The sequence below is a fragment of the Bubalus kerabau genome, chromosome 1 (assembly GCF_029407905.1).
Source record: "Bubalus kerabau isolate K-KA32 ecotype Philippines breed swamp buffalo chromosome 1, PCC_UOA_SB_1v2, whole genome shotgun sequence".
Taxonomy (NCBI): Eukaryota; Metazoa; Chordata; class Mammalia; order Artiodactyla; family Bovidae; genus Bubalus; species Bubalus kerabau.
The window spans coordinates 236,510,351-236,534,022 of NC_073624.1; the positions used below are offsets into that span (position 1 = coordinate 236,510,351).

General features: G+C 39.6%; 1 protein-coding gene across 6 annotated transcripts in view; it reads left to right on the plus strand.

Annotated features, from left to right (window-relative positions):
• SGCD (sarcoglycan delta) overlaps nt 1-23,672 on the plus strand; it is a 697,628-nt gene that overhangs the window by 269,946 nt on the left and 404,010 nt on the right. For all 6 annotated transcript variants that reach the window (XM_055560027.1, XM_055560012.1, XM_055560020.1 and 3 more), the window contains one exon: nt 7,833-8,021. In XM_055560027.1, the coding sequence (XP_055416002.1) occupies nt 7,833-8,021 (189 nt within the window). The remainder of the gene's footprint in view (nt 1-7,832; nt 8,022-23,672) is intronic.

Below are 23,672 nucleotides of genomic sequence, written 5' to 3' on the forward strand. Positions count from 1 at the left end.
ATAAAGAGGCAGAGAGGAAAGTTTGAAAAGACAGAAATCATAGATAGAAGGAAGGGGCCCTGGAACAGAAGTGTCATGAATTCCAAAGAAGGACAAGGTTTCCAGGGGATAAGGAGATGTTGGTCAACCAAAGCTTCAGCAGGTCCAAGAAAAGGACATTGAATTTTGACCAGGGACATAATTAGTGATTTTTGAATGGGCCATTTCAGTAGATATATGAGAATATGAAGTTTTTAGTATTTGTCAAGGACCTGGGGACCCTGGGCATCAATGAGAGTAAAATTACCAACATGTGGAGAAAATCACAAAGGTAAGCTAAGATTGTGTTTAATGACAAAGAGATTTGTGCACAAAACACTGAAGACTGCAAAGAATGTTAAACTCAGTACATTGCTAAAGAGGATGATAGAAATGAAAGCTCCAGGGTAGGAATGCAGCAAAAATGTGAGGGATGGGAAAGCATACCATTAGAATATGGGAGGAAATGGGTAATCTGGTGAGAAATAACACAAGTAGAGGTAAAGGTGGACCCTGGGATGCTTTTTTTGTGTTGGATGTAAATTTGGGTTCTTGAAACATGATCCTTGGGCCTTTTGTATCCAGAATCAATTTTGGTGCTTGCTAAAAATACAGATTTCTCAAATGCGCCTTCATTTCAGTTCAGTTCAGTCGCTCAGTCGTGTCCAACTCTTTGCGACCCCATGAATCGCGGCACACCAGGCCTCTCTGTCTATCACCAACTCCTGGAGTTCACCCAGACTCATGTCCATCGAATCGGTGATGCCATCCAACCATCTCATCCTCTGTCATCCCCTTCTCCTCTTGCCCCCAATCCCTGCCAGCATCAGGGTCTTTTCCAGTGAGTCAACTCTTCGCATGAGGTGGCCAAAGTATTGGAGTTTCAGTTTCAGCATCAGTCCTTCCAATAAACACCCAGGACTGATCTGATCTCCTTTAGGATGGACTGGTTGGATCTCCTTGCAGTCCAAGGGACTCAAGAGTCTTCTCCAACACCACAGTTCAAAAGGATCAATTCTTTGGCGCTCAGCCTTCTTCACAGTCCAACTCTCACATCCATACATGACCACAGGAAAAACCATAGCCTTGACTAGACAGACCTTTGTTGGCAAAGTAATGTCTCTACTTTTTAATAAGCTATCTAGGTTGATCATAACTTTCCTTCCAAGGAGTGAGCGTCTTAATTTCATGGCTGCAATCACCATCTGCAGTGATTTTGGAGCCCAAAAAAACAAAGTCTGATACTGTTTCCACTGTTTCCCCATCCAAATGCGCCTAAGTCTTACCAAAGTGATTATTCCTTGATGCAAAGCCTATGAATCTGCATTTATGGTTTGCCAGGGTGGTTCTTGCACATTCAAAAGTCAGAAAATCCTTCTCAGAGGAATGTACATAGTTGTACCTTTTATCAAGCTCCCTGGTCGCTCAGATGGTGAAGAATTTACCTGCAATGCAGGAGACCCAGTTTCCATCCCCTGGGTAGGGATATGCTGGAGAAAAGGATGGCTATCCACTCCACTGTTCTTACCTGGAGAATTCCACAGACAGAGAAGCCTGTCCATGGGTCTGTGAAGAGTTGAATACAACTGAGTAACTAACACTTTCACTTTTTTCACTTTCACTGAGCTCAGCTAAGCAGTGATGTATTATGATGATGTTCTGCTGAAGTTTTGGTGTATGTTTGAGGTTCTTTATGGGAGGGACCAGAAGACTCTCCAGGTTTTATGAAGCCTGGAACTTAAATACGTTGTGGGACTATTTTAAGGAAAAGAATATTAGAAATACAAACTCAAGTTTATAAAGATGACCACATACCTAGAATGAGAAAGGGACTTCAAGTTTTAATTTTTAAAAGCTGAACTATTGTAAAATCCAGAAAAAATAACATTCCTAATTATGTGTCTGACATATTTTTTCTACAGTTTTGCTTGCATATCCTTTGACTGCCTTTTTGTATGACAACTCTTGTCACACACAAGTGATATGTGGTGCTATCACTTTCTGTACAGACAATAGAAAGGTAATTGTCTCCTATTCCAATTTCAATAAAACTTAAAAAAAAATATTGATGGTGGTGAAGCATAAAGCATGCAACTTTAATTACGGAATACAGACACACAGTGCACACACCCTGAAAACACAAGATTTCTGATTTTCTTTTCCATAGTTCCCATAGAAAAAGAAAAACTGGGGGGGACATTTGTTTTCTGTGCTACATTGAGTGTACTCTTCAGTCAGTTCAACTCAGTCGCTCAGTCGTGTCTGACTCTTTGCGACCCCATGAATTGCAGCACGCCAGGCCTCTCTGTCACTCAGACTCACATCCATCGAGTCAGTGATGCCATCCAGCCATCTCATCCTCTGTCATCCCCTTCTCCTCTTGCCCCCAATCCCTCCCAGCATCAGAGTCTTTTCCAATGAATCAACTCTTCACATGAGGTGGCCAAAGTACTGGAGTTTCAGCTTTAGCATCATTCCTTCCAAAGAAATCCCAGGGCTGATCTCCTGTAGAATGGACTGGCTGGATCTCCTTGCAGTCCAAGGGACTCTCAAGAGTCTTCTTCAACACCACAGTTAAAAGCATCAATTCTTCGGCACTCAGCTTTCTTCACAGTCCAACTCTTACATCCATACATGACCACAGGAAAAACCATAGCCTTGACTAGACGAACCTTTGTTGGCAAAGTAATGTCTCTGCTTTTCAATATGCTATCTAGGTTGGTCATAACTTTCCTTCCAAGGAGTAAGTGTCTTTTAATTTCATGGCTGCAGTCACCATCTGCAGTGATTGTGGAGCCCCCAAAAATAAAGTCTGACACTGTTTCCACTGTTTCCCCATCTATTTTCCATGAAGTGATGGGACCAGATGCCATGATCTTCGTTTTCTGACTGTTGAGCTTTAAGCCAACTTTTTCACTCTCCACTTTCAGTTTCATCAAGAGGCTTTTTAGTTCCTCTTCACTTTCTGCCATGAAGGTGGTGTCATCTGCAGATCTGAGGTTATTGATATTTCTCCTGGCAATCTTGATTCCAGCCTGTGCTTCTTCCAGTCCAGCGTTTCTCATGATGTACTCTGCATATAAGTTAAATAAGCAGGGTGACAATATACAGCCTTGATGTACTCCTTGACAGGATAGAATTTCTGTTTTGACTGGGTGTCAATGAAAATTGAATTCTATGGCTTGAAATTTTAAATAACTGATGAATAGGGAAAAAAAAAAAAAGAAAACAACCTGCAACTAGCTTCTGGCTCCTTTGCTACCCCCAGGTATCTGGTGTTTGTCATCAGAGGCCATGTTTACATGGCCACATGTCCTTTGGTCCTGTACCTTCATGATGCCATGCTTGGTGAATTGGCACCAAGGGTGGATGGAGAATTCCTGCAAGATATTCTGACACAAGGGGAGCTGGCATAATGTACCTCTACAGGGAAGTGGCTGCAGATCATATAAATACATATCTAAACTATGTAAACTCCCAATTCAGATTCCTCTTATTTGGACCTCCAAAATGCACGTAAATCCTCCAAAGCCACCCAAAATAAAGGGAAGTTGAAAAAGACAGTCTTTTTCATCTTATTTAGTTGGTTTTACAAAAATGTGTGAAGAAGTAATACACTACTAGGGAGGGCCCCTTCGAAGTCCATGGAAGAGACTGGACGAGGGAACATCTGAAACTACAACTTCATTCCCTGTACAGCAGACTTCTCCCAGGAAGGACCAAAAGAAACCCAGATTGGAGTCTGGATTGCCTCTTAGATTTTTATTATTTCAACATGTTTCAGTTTTTTTTTTTTTTACTGGAAAATTCAATTTACTCAGCTTATCTAAATTTTCTTCTTCCAGGCAGGATTATTGATAACAGATGTATCCATTACCTTATTGTTTGGCAACACTTTGTAATTTTTTTCTTTTAAAAAAATGTATTGGAATATAGTTGATTTATAATTCTGTATTAGTTTCAGGTGTACAGCAGAGTGAATAAGTTATACATATATCCACTCTCTTTTAGAGTATTTCCCCATATAGGTCATTACAGACTATAGCGTTCCCTGTGCTCCACAATAGGTTTTTATTAGTTATCTCTTTTACATATAGTATTGTCAATCCCAAGTTTCTGCTCTCCCCTTTTCCCCCTTGGTAACCATAAGTTTGTTTTCTACATCTGTAACACAATTTCTGTTCTCTAAAAAGTTCATCTGCACCAACTTTTTTAGATTCCACATATGCGTTATAATCATTTGTACAAAACGGGTCCCTTTCTCCCTCCCTCCCTCCTTCCTTCCCTCCTTCCTTAAATTGCATACTGGAATTATTATTATTTATGTGATTCCTTAAGGTAGGCTGGTAATATGGTTCAGATCCAGGAGTCCTCATGGCATGCATAATCCGCCACTACACCGGGTATCAGAGAATATAGGTTCTGATCCCCTCTCAGCTACTAACTCCTGTGTGGTTTGAAGGGTCACTACTTCAGCTTGCTGGGTTTTAGCTCCTCAGCTGGTCAGTTCACACTGGGGCAAAGTTAGTGGTTTCTAGGAGTACAAAGGTTCTGCAAAAGGGCTTCAAGGGTGGCCAAGTCCTCACTCTTCCTTTAAGCAGAGGAGCTCTGCTGTTTCATATGCTAGACTTTAAGATATTTCTACCTTGAAATAGTCGCATTATGGAAAAAAAATTTACAACTTATTCACTTTGCTATACAAATGAAACTAATACAACATTGTAAATAAACTATAATCCAAGCAAATTAATTAACAACAACAACAAAAAAAACAAGCAGCAGCAGCAAGGAAGGCATCTGGCTTAATAAAAAACAAACAAAAGGGGCATTTTTTAGATAAATTGTCCCAAATGCCTGGAATGACCTGGGGATTCCAGGTCATTCCAATTCCATTGTAGCTCTCATAATTTGATTTTGTATGTGTTAAAAGTTTGTTTTGGGTTTTCCTGCTTAATCAGGGTTGAGACATTATTCTAGGTCAGTGGTATGTAACCTTGTCTACACTTAAGGAGTATCTGGAGAACTTTTAAAAATTCTAATGCCTGGGTCTTACCCTTGTGATTATTATTATTTTAATCTGAGTGTAGGTGATTTAAAAGTGCCACAGGTGCTTCTGATGGGCATCAGGATTGTGAACCCTAAGTGGAGATAATCACTGCAACTGTCAAGTTTGAATAATCTGTGTATGAAAAAAAAAAAGCACATGTGTGATATCCATATCCACAGCTACATAAATATTGATTGAATATTCATTTCCATTTGATAGCTAAGTTATGTTATGCCCTCCACTGCTTGAGACAAATGTTAGAGAAAAGGCACAGTGTGTGGTGGCAATATTCGCTAGCTTCTGTACACTGGTTTCTCAAGAATTTTTCATTGTTCTTCACACCTACAAGGGTCAAAAACAGCTACTTTTGTCCTTGCCCCCCACCCCCCACAAACCCTGGAGCCAGACACAAATGGGTCAGTTTCTCTAGTGTTAAATTAGCTGATGTATAAAACTAGTTGATTAGAATCAAAGGATCTTGCAAATGGGATTCTAAGATTTTGTTTAATTTATGGAATATGATTCCTTGGAAAAGAAAGGTCTAATTTCCTTCAAACTTATAAGACATTTTCTTCCCTTCTCATTGATCTTGGTGTGTGAAAAGGTCAGTGAGAGATGACATTGCTGTGTTCGCATGTGTTTCAAATACCCCTGACTTGCAGAATTATAAGGGGCTGAGTAATACCATTGAGATACTTTCATAATGTGACACTCACTGCTTGGTTGGGAACTCAGGGCTTTGGGAGCCAGAAGTGGAAATTTGCAAGGATATAAGAACTTTCTCCTGTATTTGCCTTGGACTTTTGTACAACCTTAGATGGCAGTAGATTTTATAGTGGGAGGAAAAACATTCAGCATTTGTTCATCATGCATGCATTCATTTATTTTTTACTTATTCATTCCGCACACATGGGTTTAAACATATACTCATATTAGAGCCTGATTTTGGTGCTAGGTAAGTATTCAGAATGGCATAAATGTGTATAGGTCTTCACTGAACATTTGAATAGACCTTAAGTAAGAATTCATTTGGCTTTTCAAATAGAATTCCCCTGGTGTATAAAGGCCATGGGTTCTCTGGGGGATTTTTAGATTTTATGTGTACATTTTAATTATTAGCAAAAATCCATACAGTAATTATATTCTGAACCATCCAGAGGATGATGATCCTCATAACCAAGGACATGATTTTAGGGTCTACTGTTTGACTGTCACCATGGTCACCTTGGCACCACTTATTACTCATGTAATTGCTATTGACTAAGATGAACGGTCTTATTCCTAGAGAATACAGTATGCCTACGTGAGGGCCAGATGAAGTAAACACACCGAAATAAAAGTCGTGCAGCCATGTGAATGGAGAAAAGCAGTAGGGCTGTGCCACATGGCTCATGGCAGAGTAGGGATCTGTGCTCAGAAGACGCTGTGCTAAAGCTCTTGCTACCACAATATGCTGTGTAGTTTTGCGGATCATCATTCTTCTCAGTAGGCAGTTATTTTCCATTTTAAATGATACGCATTGGTAATTTTGTTTGTATTTAATTTTAAAATTTGTTTTGGTTGGAGAATTTTATAGAAGTAATGTTTACTTAGATTTGTGTTGGTACCTAATTAGTAGTGCTAGTATAAAGATAATTTGTGTCAACAGCAGGGGTTGGAGAAACCTTCCTTCCTTTAAAGGGGATTGGTATATTACTTAATATTGGCAGATTTTTTTTTTTCCTAATTTATCTCACTCTGCTATAATCACTGTTTAGTTCATTTTTCCCATTAGCCTGCAAGCTCCTGGAGTGAATATTCATACCTTACTTGACTTTCAGACTCTTTTATATTTATTAAATAAATGTGTTGATAAGAATTAGTATCATCTAACTCCTAAGGACTACTTGAAAGGGTAGTGAGATCTCTGTCAAGGGAGGCATTTAAACACAGGGTATCACTTTTGAAGGATTCCTGAATCAACTGAGCACATCCACACCTCTTTGAACTCTGGAAGGCAGGATCAAACTTGTTACTTTTGCCACTGTGCTAGGTCGCTTCAGTCATGTCTGACTCTTTTCAAACCCCATGGACTGATTTTGCCACTGACTTTTCGGCAATACAGAATAATTTCTTTGGAGATCATTTTACCCCAAATCAATTGCCTAAGTAGTAGTAGCATAACGTTAGTCGCTCAATCACATCTGACTCATAATGACCCCATGGATTGTAGTCCACCAGTCTCCTCTGTCCATGGGATTTTCCAGGCAAGAATACTGGAGTGGTTTGCCATTGCAGGAGATCTTCCTGACCCAGGAATCAAACCGGGGGTCTCCCTCACTGCAGGCAGATTCTTTACTGTCTGATCCACGAGGGAAGCCCAAGTAGCAGTAGTATACCAGCACAATGAACTGTTGAGGTTAATTTACTTTTGCAGGTGAATTCTCAATTGTACCCTGAAGACTTTGAGTATCTCCCTCTTAAAGATGTCAAAATTCTAAGACTCATTTGAAAAGTGAATTCCTATGGGTCCCTCTACACCCGCAATATGTATGTGGATGTCTCAGAACACATGATGAGAGATGGCTGCATGAAAAGAGAGGGCTCATGCATGCATCCAGAGGAGCCACTTTTGTCCAGAGGATACAGATTTTAGATTTGTCAGGAAGGCAGAAACATATGGACAGCAGTCAGCCATATCTCTTCAGGTTGATTTTTTCCTATTCTTTTTCCCCCCTCTTTCTCCTCACAGTTTAATGTGAGTGCTTTCTCGGCTCATTTATTTCAGATGCCTCAGGAACAGTACACCCATCACCGGGGCACCATGCCCAGCTCCGAGGGGCCGCAGGTATACAAAGTGGGGATTTATGGCTGGAGGAAAAGATGCCTGTATTTCTTTGTCCTACTCCTGATGATTTTAATACTGGTGAACTTGGCCATGACCATCTGGATTCTCAAAGTCATGAACTTCACAATTGTAAGTAAGACCATACAGTTTTCTTTAGCTCTTTTGAGGGGAAGGGAAAGCATGGGGGAAGAAAAAAGAATGTGGAAAATGATGGTAGTAAAATTAAAAATAGCCTACAAGCAGTGGTTTTGATGGCGGGGTGGGGGGGCGGGGGAAGCGTTGCTGCTCAGATTACATGTGAGGATTGACTTCTTTTAAATCTCAACTCCTCAGAGGCTGGTAATCCAGTTGTGGGATGTTTCTCTTTTGTGATCCTCATGTGAGCTTTCCCTACATTTTGATAACTGTGTTTCTATAGCCTGTAACTTATAAATAATTTGAGTAAATAATGTAGGGAGAAGGATGAGATAAAGACCAAAGTAGTAAGTTTGTGTTGTTGTTTTTAATTTTAGTAGTAATTAAGAAAGTTTTCGTGAGGTAAAGTTTGAAACATCAGTGTTCAATTAGCCTTTGGAGAACATTAAAGAATTTTCAGTATCTATTTACACCTGGTAGTTAATGGAGCATTTCCTCGATTTTTAGGAATAGAATCAGAGGAGTATAGCCATTTTATTATTATTATTTTTAAAGAATTTGTGTTTATACTTTCTTGAAGAAATTCTTGATCTTGGTACTTAAGGCCATGCAGCAGATTGGACATTTGCTTGTTGAAGTTCAAATGAAAAGAAAATCTTGGCAAAAAGATTTTTGGAGTTATTCTGAGGTATTTCCCTAGAGCTTTTGTAAAGATTATAACAGTATAAATAAATTCTTGCATTAGTGAGAGCGTAGTCCTAAAAATGCTTTCTTTTCCCCTGGTAATGTCAAAAGTAAGTAAGTATGTTGGCAATATAAAAGAACTCTTGTGTGATAAGGAAATGTAACCATAACATAATTAAAAGTAGGGATTTCATGTGAAAATCCAAAATAGAATAGTGGATATTTGTCTTTCCTGAATTATAGAGTTTATTTTTAATCCCTCACACCTGTGCACAGCTAAACTTCCTTGCCTTTGCTCAGGCCATTTCTTCTCCTCGGGCTGCTTTTCTCCATTTTCTGCCTGGTACAACTCCTCCCTGATACTCCTGTAGCTCCATTTGTGTATTTATTATTTTACTGATCACTCCAGATAAAAATTTTTACGTGTGTCTCCCAGGCAGCGTGAACTTTGATAATAGCAGGGGTGGCATCTCTTTTCTGTGGGCCTTTGTTCATCACTCATAAGAAGGGCTCTTGGCACTTGGCTCATGAGGATTACATAAACCAGTGTTAGTGCATCAAAAGGGCTCACTTTTAAAATCGAAATATAGTTGATTTACAATGCTGTGTTAATTTCTACTGTACAGCAAAATGATTGAGTTATACATACGTATGCTTTCTTTTTCACATTCTTTTCCATTATGGTTTATCATAACATTTTGAATATAGTTCCCTGTGCTATACAATAGGACCTTGTTGTTTATCAATTTTACATGTAATAGTTTGTATCTGCCAATCCCCGACTCCCAGGCCATCCCACTCCTATCTACCTCCAGGCACCACAAGTCCGTTCTCTGTCTGTGATTCTGTTCCTGTTGCAGATAAGTTCATTTGTTTCATATTTTAGATTCCACATATAAGTGACATTATATGATATTTGTCTTTATCCTTCTGATTTACCTAATGTGATCATTTCTAAGTACATTTGTGTTGCTACAAAAGGCATTTCATTCTTTTTATGATTGAGTAGTATTCCACTGTGTATTTTTACATCTTCTTTATCCATTCATCTTTTGATGGACATGTTGGTTGTTTTCATGTCTTGCCTATTGTGTGTAGTGCTGCTCTCAATATGAAGGCTCATGTATCTTTTTAAATTATGTTTTTGTCTAGGAGTGGGATTTCGGGATCTTGTGGTAACTCTATCTTTAGTTTTTGAGGGACTTTCTGTAGTGGCTGCACCAACTTACATCCCTGCCCACAGTGTAAGAGGGTTCTCTTTTCTCCACACCCTTTCCAGCATATGTTATTTATAGACGTTTTAGTGATGGAGAATGGTTCACTTTTTAATATTTGCAGTAAGAACCAGCAAATTAAGCTTCTGAATTGCAGTTTTAAGTTTCAAAGATGATACAGGTCAATTTCCAATGTATTGTAGGGGTCTAAGAAAATATTTTCTAGAATATTGGAGCACATTAGGTTCTACTTCTGAATTAGAATCTGTAAACATTTTTTTGAACTTACTTTATATTAAAAAAAAATCAGAGAAGTGTTTTAGGTGAGAGAGATATGGAGGTATGATCCAAGTTGTAGTCTAGATACTGCTCATGTAAGGATGCAATATAATGGAGAAAGTGTCTCAGAGTTTAAGGCTCTAAAAGGTGTCATGAATCTGCCCTTAAGTCCAAGGGACCATAGTTATCATTTGTCAATATGCATGTTCTGTGATGTTTTTATTTCATATTTCAAAAACTTTAAAGTAGAAAAATTCTATATTGTAATATAAAATAGAAGAAGACTGAAACTAGGGCAGTAGAATGAAGAATAAATGCTCAAAAGACATTAAAAGATGGAAGTGACATACCTCAACCTCAGCTACTGTTTGGATATGAGTTGTTGAGGGATTGAAAGATAATTCTGGAATACTCCAGGTTCTTGATGGTGAGATGGTTGGATGGTGGGACAAGAACAACCAGATGGAATTCATTATCTTTCCACTGAAATTTAGCTGACTCATGTTTCCCTCTCATTCCCTGTTTGGGGCTGTTTTTGTTATATTGACATAGTTTGACATGAAGTTAATGTATAGAACCTGAAAGATTAGAGGGTGAATGTAGTGGAGAATATGAACTCAAACCTAGATAACCGTGATATTACACAAATCTGGCTTCTCAAGTATGTTTTATCTGGCAGGCTCAATAGTGAGATGTTTATGTAAATGTATATTGAGTGACATATCAGAGTGACAATTCACTCTGAATGTTATGTGAGTTTGGGGAGCAATATGATATTAAGGTAATAATCTATATAAAATAGGCTATTTCCTGTAGTTAACTAAATTGATTGCCAAAGTTGAGAGTTCTTAAAGATTTACCAAACCAAGTACTTACTGAGGTGAGAATAATGCTATTACTAGTCATAATGTGTAATTTTGTAACAGTAATGCTTTTGAGCAAATAGAACTAAAGTGTCAGAAAATTGGTCTTTCCCTGGATGGTAAAAACATCTTCTCCATAAATCATGGTATAATGCATATCCCTTTAGAATTATAATTCTATTCTACAAATAATAATTTCCTGACAGTGAATACCTTGAGAAAGAAGGAGGTGTTCACCAGTATAACATTGGTGAATGTGGAGTGCGTGAGCACTGGAAATCCAACGCGATAGGAGTGAAGCGGTTTCTGTGAGGATTCTGGACGATTGTCAAGAGGAAAGACTGATTATTTGGTACACCTGGAATGTTTAGTAATTTGGGATTTGGAAAAGTTCATACCTTAATCAAACCCTCTGAGTACTGACAAACCAAGAGTGATGTCATCTGCAAGTGTTTCCGAGGACTCGGCAGTTTACCCAATATCGGGCATCCAGAATTTTCTATGTTGTCAGATTTGCATTCTATGCTGTCCGCAAGGGTTATGCTGAAAGAGTCCTTCCTTTATAACAATCTGGACAAACATCCAACCAAGTTTTATTTGTCCCAGATGTAAATCAGAATAAAAATGAACTTTTTTCCTCTGCTTTTAGCAGATTACTCTGCTGTTCATTATTAATCAAGATAGAATTACAGTCTCCTACTCTTTTCCAGTGTTTCCCCTACTTGGAGGAGTGTTTAATTTACCTATGTTGTAAAGACGCATAGGTTCACCTCCCGTAGTTTATCACACACTGTGCTTTACAAGGAAACTAGTATTATTTATTAAGCATGTGCTTAATATGTGCTAGTCACTGCTTGGCATTAAAAAAAATTATCTTGTTTAATTTTCCAAACAACCCTACAAATTGGTTATTACAATCTCAATTTTAGTAAAATAAAACCCAAGGCTCAGAGAAGTTGAGTGCTTTCTAAAGGAAACAGCTAGTAGTCAAAGAACTGGTGCTTGACTTCAAAGCCTACCCCTTTATACCACAACACACAGTCGGTTCAGTTCAGGTCAGTTCGGTTCAGCCGCTCATTCGTGTCCACCTCCTCTAGCTAATTGCTGCAATGACCTGGCTTTTCAACACAGCTCTGAAGCTGCTGAAGTGGTTCATTACCTTTGTTACCTGCCCTGTGTCATCAGATAACAAATTTGCTTCCAAGATATCCACTGACATTTCCTGCATGGAGTAGTTCCTGATAGTTATGTGTGTTCAGTCCTTAACTCAGTTCTCTTTATCCTACAGTCAATGACCTCTCCCTTCACTGCTTCCACCTTTGTTATAATCCCTTTTTATGTTTATATATATATTTAATGCAAACTGAATAATGCTATCTGTGTCATAGGTTGGTGTGTAGACCAGTCTGAGTTAGCACCTGACCTGTAGAAAGATTTCATGTTGGGAACAGAAAATCATGGGAGACCCCACTCAGGGCAGTGGTTAGGGGCTCAGACTCAGGACAAAGATGCTCTATGCTCACATATGAGTTCTTCTACTTTAACAAAATTTTCAACCTTTCTGTAATGCCATATATTGAGAGTAATAGCAATACCTACCTGTTTATATGTTTGTTGTGAAGAGTGAATGAGGTGATAAATGTGAAGTGCTTAGAAAAGGAGCTTGTTCCAAAGTAAATGCCTTCTGTTAGTGTTTATCATTATCATCATCATCATTTATTGAAGGCTCATTTTGCATCAGGCTCTCTGCCATTGCAACTTATAAATATCTAACTTAATGTTTATGTGGATTGGTATTATGATACCAACTTCACAGGGAGGAGAGAAGCTCAATAACTTGATTTGGGATCACATAGCGAAAAAGTGGCCGAGTAGAGGTTTGAATCCAAACAGTCTTAGTCTGGAATATGGTTTATTCATCTCTGTGATGTATTGTGGGGCAGTGCAGAAATCCCTAGCATGAGTGTCATGGAATGGGACACCTAGCGGGCTATGAACTACATCACCTTTTCCTTCTGGCGCTCAGTGCAGAGATGAAAGCAGGGAACTAGGTATCCTTTAGGACTGCAAGGCATCTTCCTGTTTGAACACTACAGTTTTGTCTTTGGAGCTTGGCCTTGACCAAGAGATCTCTTTCTGTAGAGGGCTGCTGCTTCTACCAGTGTATTCCAGCAGCTTAATCCAAATAACTTGGCCTCAAAGACCTCCCAAAATACTGCAGTACTGATTGTCTACAGTGTCATTTAGCACAAGTGCTTATTAGTGGCAAAGCTTAAAAAGTTTGATTTCCAGTGAGTGTGAAATCATTATTAGATGAAATAGGTACCTTGAGCCACCTCTTCAAACATCCTCATCTTGCAGTTAATTGAACCAAAGTAGATGATGAAGTTGCCTGACCCAGTTTTAGCATCCCAACCATACAGGGAACTCCTCAGGAGCAGGGGTTGTATTCTATTCTTATTTATAGCCATGGACCAGTGCCTGGTATGCAGTCAGATTTCAATGTGTGTTTGTTAATTGTCAAACACATTTGAGTGTTTTATACAGACCACATGTATGAGATGATGGATGTCAAGTACCTGGTCCATGCTGGGCACACAATATGTCCTAGGTAAATTGTAGCTAGCTATACTAGTGTTTAACAGATCCTCTAACTTCTCTTTCTTTTTCCACTCATTAAAATTACAAAATCCAAACCATTGTATCTATGATTAAGAAGAGAATGTCCATTTGTTTAATAAAAACTAAAACAGAACATACTTTGTAATGTTCCTATATAATCTTAATAAAAATTCCTATGAGGTAGACACTACTTTCATGCATATTTTACAAATGGGGATGAGGAGGTTCCAAGAAGTGCAATAACTTGTCCAAGGTCACACAGTCAGTGAGTGCTGAAGCTGAAATTGGGTCACAGGAGTCTGGCTTTTGAGCCTGCACTCTTAATCAGTACACTATGCTGCCCATTTTCCAAGTGCTATTTTTCATGAAGACAAATTGAATTTGTTCAGTGCAATGTCTAAAACATGATTTATTTACCCTAAAGTAAGATAAAGATCCACTGAGGGTCAGAGGAAGGCATTCTAATACTTGTAAATTGGACCACAGTGTAAAACAGTAAAAGCCAGAGCGAATGGGCAGTGAGTTCCATAACTCAGAACACTGACACATCATCTGTTTGGAGAAGGGTTGAGGAGCCATGACCCAGTCAAACTAACTCAAGCAGAGGGGAGTGAGGATACACTTGCAGAGGAAACAGGACAGGGGCTCTCCTGGTGCGTGGGTGGGTCTCATGGCCATGGGACCCAGAGTACTCTTAAGAACCAACGGCAGTGTTGGGGATGCCCATCCTCTGATTTTAATGGACCACATGGCCTTGGTATTGCCCTGAAACTTTTGCTTCTGTTGGCAGGCCAGGATTCCTCTACCTTTGTGGGGCTACCAGTTACCTCCTGTGTTTATCCAAGCTTCCTGCTTCCCGGCATCTTCAACATGTGTGTGCCTTTGACCTTTTCTCTGTAATGACTTTCCGCTTCTGCTCCCACCTCTCCCCACCCTAGTCTCCTTCTGTTACCGACATAAAGTTCAAGAGAGGGAACTGCACTGGTTCAGCAGATTGTACACATCGTGTTCTACTTGTTTATTGTTCATGGACCACATGAGATGCCCCATCAGCTGTGGCCTGGGAGGGTAGAATCATTCAGTCAGTCCTGCTCATCAAGCAGCTGGGCCAGGACTTCCCTCCCATAAGGTCAGAAATTCACTTGAAAATCATACCTATTTTTGATCTTCCATACACAGTGCTCTTTTTAAGCTTTGCTCTGATTTCTCAGATTTTCTCAGAAGTCCTCCCAGATAAACCTGACAACTCTTTTGTTTTTGCTGTACCTGGTGTCCTGCGGTGGGAAGACATGCAGTACTGCATTATTTAATTTTCCTGTTTCCCGTACAGAGACGGTAACCTTAAACTATTCACCTTTATAGTGACAGCATTCAACAACTTGCTTAGTATATAGTAGATATTTAGAATATTTATTGAATAAATGAATGTGAAAAATTTATGAATAGCCCGTCACTTTAAATTAGTATGTAAAGATGGGTTAATAGAGCTTTATATGGCTTTTAAAATGAAGTATTAGTTGATTTATTAAGATAGACAGACCATAAATGAGTGCTTGAATTTGATTATGAAAAGGTATTTTTAATACAGACACTCCCTCCTGTGTATCAACTACCTGCTACATGTTAATTATACAAGTCAGGAGTGTGAAATAGACAAGAAGCAGGAGAAATCATCCTAGTTAATATACAGAATTGCTCAGGAAATGGGACAAAATGATATTATTGGCTTTAGTTGTATCTTTCACTTAACATTGTTAATGAATGTATTGTGAATAGCAATTGCTTCAGCTCTGATGCCAGTGTCACTTGAGAACTTGGAAAGGCTTTTTATATTGAGAACCCTGTGTTTCCATCTCTCAGGGCTCTGTCTCTGGAGGTTACTTTTTCATCCATTAGCTCAAATTCATCAAGCTGAAAAATGACCACAATGTTATTTTTAAGGCAGCATGAACATTGTAATGCAGAAAAACACAGGACAAAAATCCACTCTGTTCGTGAAAGTCCTGGGATATGGCTCTGTCATGTCCTATTTACTTTGAAGCTTACTGTGTTTTATACCTTTTGCAAGAATGCAAATCCTCAAGGATGATTTTAGTCCTTGTAATTACTGTGAAACGCTATAAAACAAGCTTGTTACAAATTTGTACAATTTATTGGGTGCTTTTGCTACAGTTCAATAGGTATTTCTTAAGCATATTGTGCAGCACTGTGGTTTTTCTGGTCATTAAAGATTATAATAAAGAAAATCCTGTACTTTAATAGAGTATAATTTACTAAGAAGAAAAAAACATGTGAAATTTTAATAAGTTCCCCTAAGTGACAGACTTTTTAAGGGAGTGTGAAAGAAGAAATTAGACAAATGGAAGAAGGCCCTGGAAGGCTCCTTAGGTTGAGGCTTAAAGGATAGAGAAGGACCTTTTGAATGGTGTTGAAAGCAGAGAAAGCACTGTGACTGTAGCCTGGATGCAGGGATGTTAAACTCAGGTCACCTCGGATAGTGTAGTTCCTTCCAGTGTTGAGAGGCCAGGCCTCTGGAGAGAGGAGTCGCTGGGGAAAGAGGTGAGCAGGCGCTGATGCTAGTCAAGTTCAACAGGATGCAAATTATAGATACTCTTGGGAGGTCAAACTGGGAAACTTGAGTTCCAATTATAAACAAATCACTGTGCAACATTAACTTATTATTTGGATAATATTTCTGACCTTTCTCACTTATTATCATCTTCATACACTCAAAATTCACTTTATTTGTGATTCTAGAATTGAGAAAAAGAATGTCAGAAAAATCTCTCTGGATTTCTGTCTTCTTCCATCACATATAGCTGCTCACACAAGGAGTTTTTAGTTCTTTTTTGGTCATGCAGCTGTGAACTCTGAATGACTCTCAGAAATCAGAAATTGCAACCACATTATGGAGATCTCTCCACTCTTACTGAGGCATTAAGCAATCATAGGAGAGAAGTTCTGAATCCCAAAAGGCATTTTACCACTGAACTCAAAGACCAGTCCTTCCACAGAAGAAAGGTTATTCAGAGCTTCCCCAGTGGCTCGGTGGTAAAGAATTCACCTGCAATGCAGGAGATATGGAGACGTGAGTTCAATCCCTAGGTCAGGAAAATCCCCTGGAGGAGGAACTGGCAACTCACTCCAGTAATCTTCCCCAGAAAATCTCATGGACAGAAGAGCCTGGTGGGCTGCAGTCCATGGGGTCACAAAAGAGTCGGACACAACTGCGAGACTAAATAGCAACAAGAGACACAGCAGTGAATATGAAGTTTCAGGTCACTTGGACTGTTGATGTCACTAGTTAGAATCTCTAACCTCAGAATGGCTTTGTAAATACTTTGTCTCAAAATGCATTGTCCAATATGGTATTAAAATTAAGTCACAGGAAAAATTCAGTTCCTGAGTCACGTGAGCTACATTTCACATAAGTTAATGGCTACATGGAGTGAGTAGCCCCCATCCTCACCAGAAAGAAAGAAAAGAAGGAAATTGAAGCCACTCAGTCATGTCCAGCTCTTTGCAACCCCATGGACTGTATCCTGCCAGGCTCCTCTGTCCATGGGATTTTCCAGGCAAGAATACTGGAGTGGGTTGCCATTCGCTTCTCCAGGGGATCTTTCCAACCCAGGGATCAAACCAAGGTCTCCTGCACTGCAGGCAGACTACATTCTGAGCCACCAGGGAAGCGAGCCATCCTCACCAGAGCAGATAGAAAACATTTCCACTAATGCAGGAAGGTCTCTGTTATAAAACAGGTCTAAAATCTGTGAGCCTTCTTCTCAGACAGCTCATGGAGAGCATGTAAAGTGAACGTGGAAACAGATTTTTCATTTCCTTCCATATAACAATTGGTGCCTTTCCTTTCTGTGCCCTAGACAGTTTTTAAGGCCTGGCATGCTCAGTCGTGTCCAACTCTTTGCCACCCTTTGGACTGTAGCCCATCAGGCTCCTCTATCCATGGGATTTCCAAGGCAAGAATACTGGAGTGGGTTGCCATTTCCCTCTCCAGGGGATCTTCCCGACCGAGGCCTGGAGTCACAGGCTTAAGGTAGGAAAGTAAACAAACAAACAAAACCCTCAATTTAACCAAAGGTAGAGAAGCGAGGCTTCCCTGGAGGGTCAGCTGCTCAAGAATTTGCTTGTAATGCAGGAGACCGTTGTTCGATCCCTGAGTCGGGAAGATCCCCTGGAGAAGGAAATGGCAACCCACTCCAGTATGCTTGCCGAGAGAATTCCATGGACAGAGGAGCCTGGCTGGCTACAGTGCATGGGATCACAGAGTCAGACACGACTGAGCAACTTCACTCACTCATTTGAGAGAAGGAAGATTCCAATCTATTGAACAGATGCCCCAAATAACTACATTTATAGCAGCTTGCTCCTTTTCTTCACACCCAATCTCTGCTACTCCCCTCCTTTTAGTATTCCTGATTGGGTAGGTAGTGAGACTGGGATAGAGGACCTTTTGTGAGGACCTTTTGTGGGTAAAGAGCTGTACTGAGTGGGGGAGTCACCGGGACCACTTTTGAGCCTTACTTTCTGAACCTGTAGAATATGAAGTTTGACCAAATGATATATAAGGTCTACTGTAGCTCATATAATTTCTAATTAAGGGATCCTTCCATATTGTCAGTCAGAATGAGAGAGACTGAGTCACTTTTTCCTCTAAAAGTGTATGTGTTTGTGTATGCTCCCACTATATTTAGACAAAAATCAAAGATGCTCAATTGCCAGGAAATATTTCTAATGCACTGTTGTTATTTTTTTTTAATCTTTAACCTTAACCCATTTCATTATTTAATGAATAATTAGTCTCTTATTTATTGTTTTGCAGCAAACCACCCCAAAACTTAGTGGCTGAATACAAGAAAAATTGTTTATTTTGCTCAGGACTCTCCATTTGGGGTAGACCTCAGTGGGAACTTCAGTCTGGCCTCTGATGTCTAGGACTTTAGCTGAGGAGACTCCAGGACTGGTGTTGATTCTACAGTTAGGACTGTAACCATCTGGAGGTATGCTTGTATTTGTGGGTAGTTGATGGTGACTGTGAGCCGGAACCTCTGTAAGCCAGAACACCTACACACGGCCCCTCCATGTAGGCTCACGTGGGCTTCCTGTCCTCACGGTAGCTGGGTTCCAGGATGTGTGTCCCACTTTAATGAGGTAGAAGTGCCTAATGCTGTTATGACCTAGACTCAGAAGTCAGGTAGCATCGCTACTTCACTCTGTTTGTGAAGGCAGACACAAAATCCTACCAGAATTCAAGGGGAGGGCACACAGAATCCCGTCTACATGGGGGAGTTGCAAGGTTCTAGAGGAACTTATAGGATGGGAAATTGTTGTGGGTTGAATGTTATCCTCTAAAACATAGGTCATCATCTTAATCCCTGGAACTTTGTATTACCTTATTTAGTCTTATCTAGGTTAAGGATCTTGAGATGAAGATTTCTGCTCAGACCCACAATCCAGGGACAGGGATCTTTATAAGAGTAAGGCAGAGAAAGATTTGACACGGACAGAAGAGAAGCGGACTATATGACCAGAGAGGCAGGGTTTGGAGTGATGAAACTACGACAGATGCCTACAGACTCTGGAAGATGGAAAAGGCAAAGAAGGAATTCCTCTCTAGAGCCTCCAGAGGCAGTGGAGCCCGGCTGACACCTTGATTTCAAACTTCTGGCCTGCAGAAATATTACAGAATGAATGTCTTTTATTTTAACCTGGCAATTTGTGATCACCTGTGTGGTGGCTGTAAGAGATAGGGTTCTGGCCACCTTTGGGAAGTACAGATAGTCCCAAACTTAGGATGGTTTAAATTATGATTTTTCAACTTCATGTTGCAAGAGCTGTGTGAATTCACTAGATCCAGTTTTAAATTGTAATTCTTTCCCAAGTGAGAGATGTGTGCTATGGTCCTGCCTCTGGGGTGCAGCAGCTTCCAGCTCCCAGTCGGCCATGCCCTCACAAAGATAAATGACTGGTACTCTGTGACCTACTCTGCTTTTCCCTTTTAGTGCAGCATCTAGTAAGTTACATGATGTATCCCATACTCTATTATAAAATAGGTCTTGAGTTAGATGATTGTGCCCCACTGTAGGCTGCTGTCAATGTTCTGAGCCTATTTAAGGTTGGAGAGCCTAAGCTGTGATATTCAGTAACTTAGGTATGATAATTGCATCTTGTATCATTTTTTAATGGCTTAAAGCTATATATATATATATATATATATATATATATATATATATTTTTTTTTTTTTTTTTTTTTTTTTTTTTTTGGCCACGCCATGGTGGCATGTGGGATCCTAGTTCCCCAGCCAGGTATCGAGTCTATACTCCCTGCACTGAAAGTCAGTGTCTTAACCACTGGATCACCAGGGAAGTCCCAAATGCATTTTTGACTTATCTTATTTGCAACAGATAGCGAGCTTTTCAAAATTTGGCCCTATTGTAAGTCCAAAAGATCTGTACAGTCTGGCACACCACCACCACCACCACCAAGAACAACTGCCACTGACTATGCCACCCACACCTTGCATTGAGCTCAGTGCTAGGGGCCTACCTGAGTTCTCTCCTTTTTCCTCAAAGTGACACTGTGAGGGGTGTGCTATTATCTCCCCTTCATCTGTAAGAAAACTAAAGCTCAGAGCTTGCTTAACCTGCTTTCTTACCACCTTTTCAGCTAGTAAGTAGTAGTAATAGTTTGTATGTCTATTACATACTACATATACAAGGGCATACTATCTGTACATATACATATATCTGTGCAAGTATGTTGAACTTGAAAGTTTATGCTTTTAACTTTTTCAGAAATGTTTGTTCTCAAAAAATAGATACATCATAGCTAGTAATGTGTTTACTGGCGGAATCTTCAATGGCACTGATGGTCACCATTGTATTTAGGAGTAATAAGGAGTGCACATTGTAAAATTACTTCAAAACTTTTTTTCAGTCATTGACTACTTCAGGCAGTTTTAGCTTCAGGAATATTTTAAGGAGTTGCTAGCTACAGAACCAGTACCTGTGTTATAAGAATCATGGTTTAGTTGCCTTTTGAATTACTTTCCTGCCTTCACTAAGCCACATGTGAATCATCTAACTAAATAAGGAGTTGCTTTGTTAAAAATGGAGTTAAAGAATAGGAAAAATTCTCAGGAGTGTAGTCTTTATATTTAATGGCGAAACCTTCTAACTGGAATACCTGTATAGCTGAAAGTATACATATTTGCCAGCTTTTAATTATTGGTCAGCTTTATTAAGTGTAAAAACTTATTGGCATCTCTTAACACTTGGTTTGCTAGTAGTAGATGCTGTATTGTCACAGGATGAGTTAGTGAGTGGAACTTGAGGACAATTTAAGCCTTTTTCAGTGGAAAACAATAGAGCACTGCATCATTTCATAGCCACTTACTAAGGACCTAGTGTGGTGGAGTCCCAATGTGTTGCTCTTTCCTACACACACACACACACACACACAGGTTTAAAAAATCTATAAAATTGTTACTATTACAATTTTATGTAATAGTCATCACTGTATTTCAGCAAGTGTTTTTAAGTGACTACTACTTACCAAGGGACACAGTAAGAGAAAACAGAGCTCCATTCAATCCTCATAACCACTGTTACGTTTGTAAAAGTTCTTGACCCCTTAGAACATCGGTTCATGTTTGTTGCATTACCTGAGTCTCTACCAGCATCCCCATGGGAGAGACATAGCAGGGATAATGTAATTTTACCCTTTTGTTTTATTTATTTATCTATCTATTTATTTTACAATATTGTATTGGTTTCGCCATACATTGACATGAATCTGCCACGGGTGTACACGTGTTCCCCATCCTGAACCTCCCTCCCACCTCCCTCCCCATCCCATCCCTCTGGGTCATCCCAGTGCACCAGCCCCGAGCATCCTGTATTATGCATTGAACCTGGACTGGTGATTTGTTTCACATATGATAATATACATGGTTCAGTGTCATTCTCCCAAATCATCCCCCCCTTGCCCTCTCCCACAGAGTCCAAAAGACTGTTCTATACATCTGTGTCTCTTTTGCTGTCTTGCATACAAGGTTATTGTTACCATCTTTCTAAATTCCATATATATGTGTTAGTATACTGTATTGGTGTTTTTCTTTCTGGCTTACTTCACTCTGTATAATAGGCTCCAGTTTCATCCACCTCATTAGAATTGATGAAGGGACAACTAGGGATCAGTGATTTGCATAAGGTCTCATGCCTAATAACTGCTATAATCAACCTTCCAACTTTAGAGTAAACAAGAATGAACAGTGAGTTGTAGAGCTTTGCCTTTTGCAAATTCAGGCAAGTCTTGAGTCAGTGTCTATGGGATGTTTGGTAAAAGACTCGGTACATTCTCATTCCTTAGCTAGCCATTGTATCTGGGTTGGCCAATGGCAGGGAGTTTTGATCATTAACGCACTGTCTGTAGTTGGCCATATTAAGTAAGTTTGTTGTCTCTCTCTGAAATTTCTCTTAATTCTAAGTCTTAAAAAAAACAACAAAAAAAACAGTGCTCTTTCTAAAATCCAAAGATAGAAGGAAATGATCCTTTGGGTCACTTGGTCACTCATTGACTTAAACCAACTTCATGTCATAATAGTTTGTTGCTGTTTTGGAAGTGAATGCTTTTGGTTCACATGAGCAAATTTTTATTTTCTTAATTGAAACCTGCCTTGCGGTTCTTGGCAAGGAGGTTCCCATGAGAGCAGGGATAATTTGCATGTTGTACATTCACTGGTGGAGAATTTCTGATTTTTGTGATTTTCTTTGAAAAATAATTTCCATGTCCCAATTAAGTGACTGGTTTCTACTGAAATCTCCAACTGTACGAATCTCTTGTCAGTCTAGTTACCAACTGTGACAACCTAATGAATAAGTAACATTTACTCAACAAATGTTTATTAAACTCTTCCTGTGGGCGAAGCACTGTACTAGGTGCTGGAGGTACACCAGTGAACAGAAGTAAATGGGGGCCTTCCTCAGAGAGTTTGCTGTCTAACAGGAGAGACTTGATCATATGATTGAACAAATAAATGTAGAAATGCCACCAGAATGAGTGGATGCTGCAAGAATGTACAGAGGGGATGAAAGTGAAAGTGAAGTCACTCAGTCGTGGCCGGCTCTTTGTGACCCCATGGACTGTAGCCTGCCAGGCTCCTCCGTCCATGGGATTTTCCAGGCAAGAATACTGGAGTGGTTGCCATTTCCTTCTCCAGGAGATCGTCCCAACCCAGGGATTGAACCTGGGTCTCCCGTGTTGTAGGCAGATGCTTTACCACTCAAGAAGGAGGTTTCTAAGACAAGACAATTGTATAAATGCTAAAAATGAAATTGAAGAGTGGAGTAAGAGGTGATGGCAATCTAGTATGTGGATCCCTTGAACATCTGATACAGTGTCTCCACTGGGAGAGGAGTTGGGCAGTGGGGAGAGGTGGGATGATGAGGCAGATGGGAGAGGATGGTAGAAGGTGACTTTGCCTTTCTGTACTATTTTCTAGTGATATTTTGCAAGTAGAATGTATTTAGGTAATACTTGTGAGATTCAAAAAAGTAAAAATAATGAGCTAAAATGAAAAAGAGAAGAAAATCATAAAAAAGAAGTAAGAATGTGTCATCATAGTTGCTGTCTTTAAGGACCACTTGGCTACATTGTGGTTGAATTGGGGACCTCATCTGTAAGCATAAATACAGACTGTAATTCCTCACACTTAATACAAATATTTTCTGTATTAGAAAAAGGGAGTTTATTTAGAACAAGTCTTTTGCTTTTTTCATTGCTGCAAACAGAATTTGGCCACTCATAGGTACGTTAACTCCTGTATTTGCATATAGATTATTGCCATCAGTAGGGTGATGTGTACTGAGAGCTTATTCTGTGCTGGACATGATACTAAGCACTTCACATGGGATATATTGTTTCATCCCTAGAAGATGGTTCCTTTAACTCTCTCCCTTTCCCAAAT